The 12,955-nt window shown below is 44.9% G+C and overlaps 1 protein-coding gene across 1 annotated transcript in view; it reads right to left on the reverse strand.

Annotated features, from left to right (window-relative positions):
• Positions 1-12,955, reverse strand: part of LOC122555580 (uncharacterized) — a 132,622-nt gene that overhangs the window by 85,447 nt on the left and 34,220 nt on the right. The window contains exons 8-9 of the mRNA XM_087992481.1: positions 8,859-9,060; positions 4,206-4,565 (exon numbers count right to left, since the gene is read on the reverse strand). Of these exons, the coding sequence (XP_087848607.1) occupies positions 4,206-4,565; positions 8,859-9,060 (562 nt within the window). The remainder of the gene's footprint in view (positions 1-4,205; positions 4,566-8,858; positions 9,061-12,955) is intronic.

The following is a 12,955-nucleotide window of genomic DNA, read 5'->3' on the forward strand; positions in this document are numbered from 1 at the left end:
CACGCAGATGACAAGCAACATGATTTTGACTGGGACAAATCTACTATTATAGGACAAGCCAAACAGAGAACAGCCAGGGAATTCCTAGAGGCATGGCACTCATCCACTGATTCAATCAACAAGCACATCGACCTGGACCCAATACATCAATCACTGCAACGGACAGCTGGAACTGACAACTGGAAGTGGCAGATTCAAACCACTATGAATGCTGGAGGAAACATCACAGAAGCGCTTCACAAGAGGCTCCCAAGCACTGAGGATGTCACCTAGATAGGGGACAAAACGTCTGCAATACAAATTCCCAGCTTGGCGAACAGAACCACAACAACGAGCACCCGAGCTACAAATCTTCGCACAAACTTTGATTTCTATCCTCTGCTTACTGACCCAGGATGAATAATTCTCCTCTTCCAAATAGGGCCAACAGATATTCAAAATAATTAAGAGAGCTGTTGTTTGACAACTTATCCAAAAGACAGCACTTTGGACAGTGCAGCACTCCCTCAGAGCACCAGCCTTGACGTTTGTGCTCAGAACCTGCTGTGTCACTTGAACTGACAACCCCCCAGATTCAAAAACAAAAGCTCTACTGACTGAATCTCAGTCAACATGCAAGCAGCCACAAATCTATTGGGTTTCCAATCTTTTCTGACATAAGGTATCCTAGTTGTCCATTTCAGACTGAATGAACCCCTGTGATAGCTCATGGAGGCCTGCCTTCTTGTCTTAAACAAGCTGGTAGTGGGATGCCCCTCAAGATATGTTTTATCAATTATCTCTCCCTCTCTCTCTAATGGATAGATATCTATGGCCCCTTTGTGGATTATTGCTTGATTGACAACTTATTTTGTGTTGCTCGGATACACTTCAAACAACTTTAGACAACTTTGGATCTCAAGAAAATGAATTATGTTGAAACTCAGCGCAAACTGAACAGGAAAGCAGAATCAAGACTTGCTCACATGGTAGGTTGAGGCCACGATTGAGCCAATCAGTTACTGGATGTTCTATGTTATAAAATGACAGGCTATTTGTGAAAAGTAAAATCCCAAATTAATGAATTAATAAAATTTCTTTCATTTGGAATGTCAGTTAAAACCACCTGACCATACTCCAGCCTGTTCAAGTTGTCACCCTTCCTAATATTTTCCGAACATAAAGCTCAGGACAAACTCCACACCCTACAAATCACTTCCAGTTTCTCCAATTTCACATAGCACTTTTTTAAATAAATAGGTGTGTTTTCTTAACCTTGTGTATTCAAACATTATTAGTATAGTGGCCTCAGCAAATACAATTTAATTGTGGTTTGTCAAAATATAATCATCTTATCCCAAATCTAGCATCTCGTAACAGCACAAAGAGAGGAAGCAGTGGAGTGAGGCAGCTCTGGGAATCCAGGGAGCCTTTGAACAATTCAGAAACAGTTGAAAAATAAGTTGAGGAAGTGGTTAGGGAAAACCTGCTTGTCTTAACAGGGAGATCAGTTCCATGGGGCATAGATTTAAGGTGAAAGTGATGACTACAGATGCTGGAGATTAGCGTCCAAGAGTGTGGTGCTGGAAAAGCACAGCAGGTCAGGCAGCATCTGAGGAGCAGGAAAATCAACGTTTTGGGAAAAAGCCCTTCATCGGGAAACTGATGGAGGTGACTGATAGGGGATTCTTGTTGCTCGTTCCATACATGCACCATCCTCTGCGTGACAACGTTGACCCTCAGGACTATTTTAGATCTTTTCCTTTTCACCTTAAAGCAATGCCCCCTAGTTTTTTACACTTGTATCCATGCCCCTCATGATTTTATGAACCTCAATAAGGTCAGTCCACAGTCTCCGATGCACCAGGGATAAAAGCCTCAGCGTACTCAGTCCCTGTAGTTCAAACTCTCCAAGTCTGGCAACATCCTTGTAAGTCTCTTCTGAACCCTTCCAAGTTTAACAGCATCTTTCCTATAGCAGGGAGACCAGAATTGATTTCAGTATTCTAAAAGTGGCCTAACTATGAGGAGAGGTTGATTAGATTAGTATTATTTTCATTGGAAAGATGGAGGTTGAGGGGTGACCTGATTGAGGCCTACAAAATCATGAGAGGTGTAGACAGGATGGAGAGCAAGAAACATTTTCCCAGAGTGGAGGACTCAATTACTACGGGTCACGAGTTCAAAGTGAGAGAGGAAATGTTTAGGGGAGATATAGATGGAAGATTCTTTATGCAGAGGGTGGTGGGTGCCTGGAATGCATTGGCAGCAGAGGTGTCAGGGGCAGGAAAGGTAGTGCCATTTAAGATGTATCTAGACAGATACATGAATGGGCAGGGAGCCTCAGCATGACATCCACATTCCTATACTCAATAAACTGTTCAATGAACGCAAGTATGTCAATTGCCTTCTGCATTAATCTGTCCACCTCAATCATCAAATTGGCAGTGAATTACAGGCTTTTCCTTATGTTCCATCGAATCCCCTATCAGCTACCTTAAATCTATGCCCTTTGGTAACTGACCTCCTTGCTAGGAGAAACAGGTCTTCCCTGTTCACTCTACCTAAGCCTCTCATTATTTGCTTCACCGCAATTAAACCACCCCTCAGTCTCATATGTTTGAAGGAAAACCATCCCAGCCTATCCAATCTTTTCTCATAGCTGAAATATTCAAGCCATGGTAACATTCCTGGAAATTTTATACCAAAGAGAATAATGATCTGAGTGCATTGTCAAGGCTTAACAAGACAACAGCAAACATACCTTCTTAGACAGAGATAAAGCATTAATTAACAAAGAAAGAACAAAGAACTAAGAACATTACAGCACAGGAATAGGCCCTTCGGCCCTCCAGGCATTCACCGATCCAGATCCTCTGTCTAAATCTGCCACCTATTTTCTAAGGATCTGTATCCCTCTGCTCCCTGCCCATTCATATATCTGTCTAGATACATCTTAAATGGCACTACCTTTCCTGCTCCTGACACCTCTGCTGCCAATGCATTCCAGGCACCCACCACCCTCTGCATAAAGAATCTTCCATGTATATCTCCCCTAAACATTCCCCCTCTCACTTTGAACTCATGACTCAGAGTAATTGAGTCCTCTACTCTGGGAAAATGTTTCTTGCTCTACATCCTGTCTACACCTCTCATGATTTTGTAGGCCTCAATCAGATCCCCCCCTCACCCTCCATCTTTCCAATGAAAATAATACTAATATAATCAACCTCTCCTCATAGCTAGCACCCTCCTTTCCAGGCAACATTCTGGTGTATCTTCTCCGGAAACTCTCCAAAATGTCCACATCCTTTTGGTAATGTGGCGACCAGAACTGTACGCAGTATTCCAAATGTGGCCGATGCAATGTCTTTCACAATTGTAACATGACCTCCCAACTCTTGTACTCAATACCCTGTCCGATGAAGGAAAGCATTCAAGTGAAATATGAGTTGGTGTATAAAGAACAACCTTGAATATGTTCTTTTTGGACCATTGGCCATATCACAACACAAAAGCATCTGATCACCCAGGTGGATGCAAAAGAACTCAAGGACCCATTTTGGAAAGGAGCAGTGGTGTTCCTTATCCCTTAATCAGCATTGTTTATAAATTCTCATTATCATATTGCAATAATGACTGTAGTTCAAAATTACTGAATTGGATGCAAAGCACTTTGGAATATAGTAAAGTTGTGAAAGACACAAGAGAAATATTGGAGCAAAAACCAAAAGAACTGCGGATGCTGTAAATCAGAAACAAAAGCAGAAGTTGCTGGAAAAGCTCAGCAGGTCCGACAGCATCTGTGAAGGTAAATCAGAGTTAACACCTCAGGTCTGAGCTCAGAGTTAACATTTCAGGTCCAGTGACCCTTCCTCCGAGAAAGGGTCACCTAACTCGAAATATTAACTCTGACTGCACCTCACGGATGCTGCCAGAACCGCTGAGCTTTTCCAGCAATGTCTGTTTTTGTTTCAGAAATACTCGTGCACCTTTCTTTCCAGGACCACATGAGTAATTCTTGGCTAGACTATACATTACACTGCAAGAATCCACATGATTTTGCCAAAGTATTCTATTCAGATTTCTTGATTAGACATCTCTTGAGCAATTAATAGATTTACATGGGCATCCTTGCCATCTGTATTTTCAATTTGTGCCACACCGCAACCTTTTTGCTGTTTTAACTCTCCATACCACAAAGGCAGCACTTTGTGCAAGAGTACCTGTTTCCATGGTAACAGTGGCTGTTATATCTGTCATCATCTCTGACTGTCCAGTTGTCTGAGTTGGAAGAACTGTTGTTGTTGCCCTTCTCTGTTCTGGTCGGTTTACTGACCCCGTGTAACTGGGAGCATCAGTTGAGTTATTTTTTTCCCACATAGAACCTGTTGATCGAGTCTCCATCGATTTCCCAAACAGAGCTGTTGAATTCTCAACTGAAATATTTTCCAAATCTGATGCATTCCAGATGCTTTCAGTGGTCATGCTGCTTGCATTTGAACTCCGTGCTTCATGTATCAGATTGCAGCTGACTATGCTGTGGCCTTGTATTCCTGATGTGTTCCCCATTTGCCGGATGCCATCTGCAGGAAAAAAAGTCCAGGAAAACGAATAGCATTAGTGTCTCTACGTGATATAGGGAGCCTAAAGTCAGGTAAGTACTTGACCCGATCTGGTAGGCTGAGTGTCCATTTTTTATTAATAACTGAAAGAACTGAGGATGCTGTAAGTCAGAAAGAAAAACAGAAGTTGCTGGAGAAGCTCAGCAGGTCTGGCAGCATCTGTGAAGATAAATCAGAGTTAATGTTTCAGATCTGATGACCCATCCTCAGACTCTCTTCACAATTGCTGCCAGACCTGCTGAGCTTCTCCAGCAATTTCTGTTTTTGTGTCCATTCTTTATTAACTCTATAATGTAGATGAAGTTAGAGGAGCTGCTGCTTCTTTGGACCACATACACAGATACATGTAAGAACTGACAGACACACTCACACACCAACACACATAGACAGAAACACACACCATAAACAGACATACAACGATACAGGCAGATATACAGGGAGATGCAGCCAGACACACACACACATGCAATAGCATACAGACACACACACACACACCTACACATGGACAGAAACACACACCACAGGCAGGCATACACTCATACAGGCAGATACACAGGGAGACACAGCCAAACACACAGACACACAAAAACTCACACACGCATGCAATAACATACAGACACACTCACACAGTCCAATACACATAGACAGAAACACATACCACAGGCAGACATACAGTCATACAGGCAGATTAAACAGGGAGACACAGCCAAACACACACACACATGCAATAGCATCCAGACAAATACACACACATAGGCAGAAACACACACCATAGGGAGACATACACTGATACAGGCAGATACACAGGGAGACACAGCCATATACACATGCACGCACACACCACACGTAGCACACACACAGACAGATACAGCTGAATACACAGTCAGACAGACATAGCTACATACAGAGACAGAGAGTACACATTCATAGACAAAACAAATGAGGAGTTAGAGAAATAGGTCAATGTTTCTGCAACTACAGATGTAAGTGTAGGATGGTTGTTACCTCCTTGGTGCCAGGGTCACACTGAACAGATGCAGATCAGCCTGAGGTAGCAGAGTGATCGGTCTACAGTCATGGTCCACTTAAAGCCCATGACACAAGTGGCAAGAGGGATATCATCCTGCAGTCAGATTTTAGGGAGCTAGCTAGAAAATTAGCAAGCAGGATATCAAAAATCTCAAATTGCCTCAAATAATCTCCAGATAATTTCCAGTGCCACATGTAAATGGGGTACAGAAATAGGAAGACAAGGGCAGATCAATGGGTGGTTGGAGAAGAGGGAGGGTTTTAGATTTTTAGACATTGGAACTAGCTCTGGGGAAGATGTAACCTGTACAGGCCACATGGTTTGCATCTGAACAGGTTCCCTGCAGAACATTTTGCTTGTGTTACTGGGGATCTGTGGGGAGGAGCCTTCTATCAGAGAGGAATACCAAGATATACAAAATGTTGGGAGAGAGAAGTAGTACCAGAATAGTAAGTGAATCGAAAGGGTCAGAGTAAGGGAGAAAGTAATGAATATTAATAAACGTAGCTGCAGATGTATACGATTGTACAGAATGTGATAAATAAAATTGTCATGTTGCCGTGCTAATTGGCAGGTGGAAGTAAGATGTTGTGATAATAACAAGCAGACACAAGGATGGGCAGAATTGGGTGTTAAATAATCCTGAAATAAAGATGTTCAGGAAAGGTAGGAAAGGGTGAGAAAGGGGAGAGGTGGCAGTATTGATTAAGTAGAATTGCAGTACGAGAGAAAGATAATGTTCTCAAGGGGTCAAGAACGAAATTAATTTGGTTAGAGCCAAGGAACAAGAAAAAACAGCAAGTACATTGCTCAATGTAGCGTAAAAGTCACAAACTAGTGGGGAGGATGAAAAGAGACACATTTGTAAAGAAATTACAGAGAGGTGCACAAATACAGAGGAACCTCGAATGTCCGAATATCAATTATCCGAATTTCAGATTATCCAAAGAAGATCTCAAGGTCCCGATAGAAACATTACATCAAAGAGGTGTTTCCAACACTGACCATGTCTTTTGTTTACGGTGATTAAAAGTGAACTCGGCTTACTGAAATACTGCCGATAACAGTCCACAAGGTTCCCCATGGGAGACTGGTTAGTAAGGTTAGATCTCACGTAATACAGGGAGAACTAGCCAATTGGATACAGAACTGGCTCAAAGGTAGAAGACAGAGGGTGGTGGTGGACGGGTGTTTTTCAGACTGGAGGCCTGTGACCAGTGGAGTGCCACAAGGATCGGTGCTGGGTCTTCTACTTTTTGTCATTTATATAAATGATTTGGATGCGAGCATAAGAGGTAGAGTTAGTAAGTTTGCAGATGACACCAAAATTGGAGATACAGTGGACGGCGAAGAAGGTTACCTCAGATTACAACAAGATCTGGACCAGATGGGTCAATGGGCTGAGAAGTGGCAATTGGAGTTTAATTCAGATAAATGTGAGGTGCTGCATTTTGGGAAAGCAAACTTAGCAGGACTTGTACACTTAATGGTAAGGTCCTAAGGAGTGTTGCTGAACAAAGAGACCTTAGAGTGCAGGTTCATAGCTCCTTGAAAATGGAGTCGCAGATAGAGAGGATAGTGAAGAAGGCGTTTGGTATGCTTTCCTTTTTGGCCGGAGTATTGAGTACAGTATTTGGGAGGTCATGTTGCAGCTGTACAGGACATTGGTTAGGCCACTGTTGGAATATTGCATGCAATTCTGGTCTCCTCCCTGTTGGAAAGATGTTGTGAAACTTGAAAGGGTTCAGAAATGATTTACAAGGATGTTGCCAGGGTTGGATGGTTTGAACTATAGGGAGATGCTGAATAGGCTGGGGCTGTTTTCCCTGGAGCGTCGGAGGCTGAGGGGTGACCTTATAGAGGTTTATAAAATTATGAGGGGCATGGATAGGATAAATAGACAAAATCTTTTCCCTGGGGTGGGGGAGTCCAGAGCTAGAGGGCATAGGTTTAGGGTGAGAGGGGAACGATATAACAGAGACCTAAGGGCAACGTTTTCACACAGAGGGTGGTATGTGTATGGAATGAGCTGCCAGAGGATGTGGTGGAGGCTGGTACAGTTGCAACATTTAAAAGGATTTGGATGGGTATGTGTATAGGAAGGATTTGGAGGGATATGGGCCGGGTGCTGGCAGGTGGGACTAGATTGGGTTGGGATAGCTGGTCGTCATGGACGGGTTGGACTGAAGAGTCTGTTTCCATGCTGTACACTTCTATGACTCTATGAGCCCCGGCACCGACTCCAAATGACTGACCGCCTGCTCTCTCTCTGTCTCCCCACACTCACCCTGGAGCTCTACAAAAAAGTGGACTCTAAACCTCCTTTCCCCAGATAATCTCTCCAACATTGTCCTGTACAGGGGCTGGGGCTGTGGGGGTAGATAGGGGTTGGGTGCAGGGAGGGGGCAGACAGGGGCTCTCACTCAGTGTGCTGCTGCCTCGTCTCCTGAGTGAGGTGCTGAATTAGCTAGTGCTCACTGTGTCAATCCCATTGAACTCATGCAGGTGAGGTGTTGGGAAGCTTCAGCAATGCTGCAGGTCCCACACACAAGTGTGTGTCTGCTCAGAAACAAACCCGGAGACAGAGAGAGGAAGTAAGGCAGGCACGGTGAGGAAAAAGAGACTTCAGAAAACTCTGAGCCCCAGAGGAGAGGCATTGAATCAACTAACCGAATAATCAATCACTGAACAAAATACTGCCCCCTTTTCGTTCAGATAATCTAAGTTTCACTAATTGTACAGTTATTATCCAAATACAAGCCTAGAAATTAGTGGTGTAAAGGATAGTGGGGGCAAGAGTTTCTAGTCATAGAGTCATAGAGATCCCCAGCAAAACGCCATGTCACCCATCACATGTGATCTGCAGCATTTCCTACATCAGCTACAGATTCCAGTCCAACAAGAAAGGAGGCACTGCAGGACCTGGCTCTGAGAAATGGGATGGGACAATTGGATCAAAATGTCAGTAAAACACCATTTTGGTGGACAGTAATGTTTCAGGTAACAATGGAAAAGTAATGTAAATAATCCAGCGCAAAAAAACAATTAACAGGGATAAAGCCAACCTCAACAAAGAATGGATCTGGGTTGCTTAAAAACATTCTCGTATGTGACAGAGAGAGAAAATCGGGGAAACACAGTTAGAGAAAAAAAAAACTATATGATTAAAAACTCAGAAGACATTCACATACAACAAAAGTCTGACCTGCTCCACATCATCTTACCTCCAAGTTTTACATCACATACGTATTCACTGGTATTAATTAAGATGTGGAATCCTTGCTGGAGCCAATCGATACTGTAACTCTGATTTACTGCCAACATAAAACCAAGGACTGGGTACTGTTGATCTATAAAGGTTGCCTCTGGGCAGAGGACGTGGATATTTGCATCAGATACATCGTGTGTTAGGAGTGCAGCTTCCAGCTAGAACATAATAACAGAATATGAAAATGTGTGGATAGAAACATCAACTAATTGCTAAGTGACACTGTTGTGACTGTGACTAGAGAATGGCAGCAAGCCATTAATTTGCATTAACTTGCTTGGTAACTCCACTCAGAGCGAGAGCATACATTTACAAACTGGGATCCATCAATCCAGGGGATACTTAAGGGATTCCAGAGGAGGACATCTGCATTGTTCCCACATTTCTCCCCTACTGGAACCAGGCATATGAAGCACCTCTGCTTTTATTTTGTATTTGTCAATTCACTAGAGTTTTACCTGTGGCCAAAGATAGACCTGAAACATTTACTGAAATGGGCAACAGATGTTGCTCTGTTTTGGAGCTGACCATCTTCCTTTTTAAGTTTGGAGCCAGGACCTGGGATTGTGAGGCAGGTAACCTCACAGTCTTTTAAAAGTACTTGGATGAACACTTGAAATGTCATAACATTCAAAGTAATGAGCAAATGATTATAAAGTGGGATTGGTGTATATTCAGTGCAGCTTTGGTGGTACAGACCGGATGGGCTGAAGAGCCTCTTTTGTAGTGCATGATTCTATAATTCTCAGTGAGAGTGGCCAGAGGTAGGGGATCCCCAATATTGCTTAAAGAGGAGTTATCTATAGAATCCCTACAATGTGGAAACAGGCCCTTCAGCCCAACAAGTCCACACCTACCCTCCAAAGAGTATCCCACCCAAACCCATTCCCTAATAATCTACATTTACCCCTGACTAACGCACCTAACCTACACATCTATTAACACTACAGGCAATTTAGCATAGCCAATTCACCTGACCGGCACGTCTTTGGATTATGGGAGAAAACCAGAACACCCAGAGGAAAACCACGCATAAAGTGGGAGAATGTGCAAACTCCACACAGACTGTCGCCCGAAGCTAGAATCAAACCCGGTCCCTAGCGCTGTGAGGCAGCAGTGTTAACTGCTGAGACACCATGCCACCTAATGTGGGAACACTCTTGGAATGTTTTTTCTTTTGTACTGGGCTGCAATGACATAAATCAAATGGAACACATTTTCACATATTCCAATGGCACTGTGGTTAGTAACCAAGTCCCATGTATTGTAAGGTGTTTAACCATAAAACCAGAAATGATATGGGGAAACGTTTTTTCAATATGATACGTTGTTCAAATCGAACTTCACTAAATGAACAATGAAAGTGGATTCAATAATAATAATATTCAAAGAGCAACTGACTAAATGCATAAGGGGAAGCAAACATTAAGCTTTGAAGAAAGGAGTTGGGGAGTGGGACAAATTCTACCTCCTGCCCAAAATCCACAAACCTGACTGCCCCGGCCGACCCATTGTCTCCGCCTGCTCCTGCCCCACCGAACTCATCTCCGCATACCTTGACACCGTCCTGTCCCCCTTAGTCCAAGAACTCCCCACCTACGTTCGGGACACCACCCATGCCCTCCACCTGCTCCTTGATTTTCGCTTCCCAGGTCCCCAACGCCTTATTTTCACCATGGACATCCAGTCCCTGTACACCTCCATCCCCCATCACGAAGGACTCAAAGCCCTCCGCTTCTTTCTTTCCCGCCGTACCGACCAGTACCCTTCCACTGACACCCTCCTTCGACTGACGGAACTGGTCCTCACCCTGAACAACTTCTCTTTCCAATCCTCCCACTTCCTCCAAACGAAAGGAGTAGCCATGGGCACCCGCATGGGCCCCAGCTATGCCTGCCTCTTCGTAGGATATGTGGAACAATCCATCTTCTGCAACTACACTGGCCCCACCCCCCACCTTTTCCTCCGCTACATCGATGACTGTATCGGCGCCGCCTCGTGCTCCCACGAGGAAGTTGAACAGTTCATCCACTTCACCAACACCTTCCACCCCGACCTCAAATTCACCTGGACAGTCTCAGATTCCTCCCTCCCCTTGCTCGACCTTTCTATTTCTATCTCAGACGACCAAATCAACACGGACATCTACTACAAACCGACCGACTCCCACAGCTACCTGGACTACACCTCCTCCCATCCTGCCCCCTGTAAAAACGCCATCCCATTCTCCCAATTCCTTCGACTCCGCCGCATCTGCTCCCAGGAGGACCAGTTCCAAAAACGCACAACCCAGATGGCCTCCTTCTTCAAGGACCGCAATTTCCCCCCCGACGTGGTCGACGATGCCCTCCACCGCATCTCTTCCACTTCCCGCTCCTCCGCCCTTGAGCCCCGCCCCTCCAACCGCCACCAGGACAGAACCCACTGGTCCTCACCTACCACCCGACCAATCTCCACGTACAGCGCATCATCCGCCGTCATTTCCGCTATCTCCAAACGGACCCCACCACCAAGGATATATTTCCCTCCCCTCTCCTATCAGCATTCCGTAAAGACCACTCCCTCCGTGACTCCCTCGTCAGATCCACACCCCCCACCAACCCAACCTCCACTCCCGGCACCTTCCCCTGCAACCACAGGAGGTGCAAGACTTGCGCCCACACCTCCCCCCTCACCTCCCTCTAAGGCCCCAAAGGAAACTTCCATATCCGCCACAGATTCACCTGCACCTCCACACACATCATCTATTGCATCCTCTGCACCCGATGTGGCCTCCTCTATATTGGGGAGACAGGCCGGCTACTTGCGGAGCGTTTCAGAGAACACCTCTGGGACACCCGGACCAACCAACCCAACCACCCTGTAGCTCAACATTTCAATTCCCCCTCCCACTCCACCAAGGATATGCAGGTCTTTGGACTCCTCCATCGTCAGACCACAACAAAACAACGGTTGGAGGAAGAACGCCTCATCTTCCGCCTAGGAACCCTCCAACCACAAGGGATGAACTCGGATTTCACTAGTTTCCTCATTTCCCCTCCCCCCACCCTGTCTCAGTCAAATCCATCGAATTCAGCACCGCCTTCCTAACCTGCAATCTTCTTCCCGACCTCTCCGCCCCCACCCCAGTCTGACCTATCACCCTCACCTTGACCTCTTTCCACCTATCACATTTCTGACGCCCCTCCCCCTAGTCCCTCCTCCCTACCTTTTATCTTAGCCTGCTGGACCAACTTTCCCCATTCCTGAAGAAGGGCTTATGCCCGAAACGTCGATTCTCCTGTTCCCTGGATGCTGCCTGACCTGCTGCGCTTTTCCAGCAACACATTTCCAGTGGGACAAATTAGACAGCTCTACTAAAGAGTCAGCACAGGCACATTCAGTAGAATGATAAGGAGCTGAGGAAAGCCTTTACTGTCAGAGGAGTTTGGTACAGGAATTGTGAAGTCTTGCGTCAAAGAGATAGCAGCTCAGTTAGACTGCATCTGGAGGACTGAGTGCAATTTTGATCTCTTCACTTCAGAAAAGATTGAGGTGTGGTGTCCTAAAGATGCTTTCCTTATCTCAGGAAAGAAATGATTCCAAGAGAGAAAGTGCAACAAAGAGACAACAGATTTGTTCCTCAGATGGAGGGACTGTTCGACCGAAGAAAGGTTGGCAAACTGGGCCTGTATTCTCAAGAGTTTTGAAAAATGAGAGATGATATCATTGATACCTACAAAATATTTAAAGAGATAGACAGGGTATCTGCAGGTGAGATATTTCACAGGTGGAGAGTCCAGAAACAGGGGTCACAATTTCAAATTGAAAAGCATGCCATTTCGGACCAGATGAGAAAACCTTTCACTAATAGGGTTGTGTACCTTTAGAATTCTCCAACTCAGAGGGCTCTGGAAGTTTAGTTTCTCAGTATGTTTAAAGTAGAGACTGATAGATTGCTGATTACCAATGACATAAAGGGTTATGAGGATAGTGTGGGTAAAAGCCATTAACTTGTTTGATCTGACATGATCACATTGGATGGTGGATCGGACTCAACAGGCTGCATGCCCT

The sequence above is a fragment of the Chiloscyllium plagiosum genome, unplaced genomic scaffold (genome assembly GCF_037043375.1).
Source record: "Chiloscyllium plagiosum isolate Xiang-an unplaced genomic scaffold, Cpla_swu_hap1 HiC_scaffold_12, whole genome shotgun sequence".
Taxonomy (NCBI): domain Eukaryota; kingdom Metazoa; phylum Chordata; class Chondrichthyes; order Orectolobiformes; family Hemiscylliidae; genus Chiloscyllium; species Chiloscyllium plagiosum.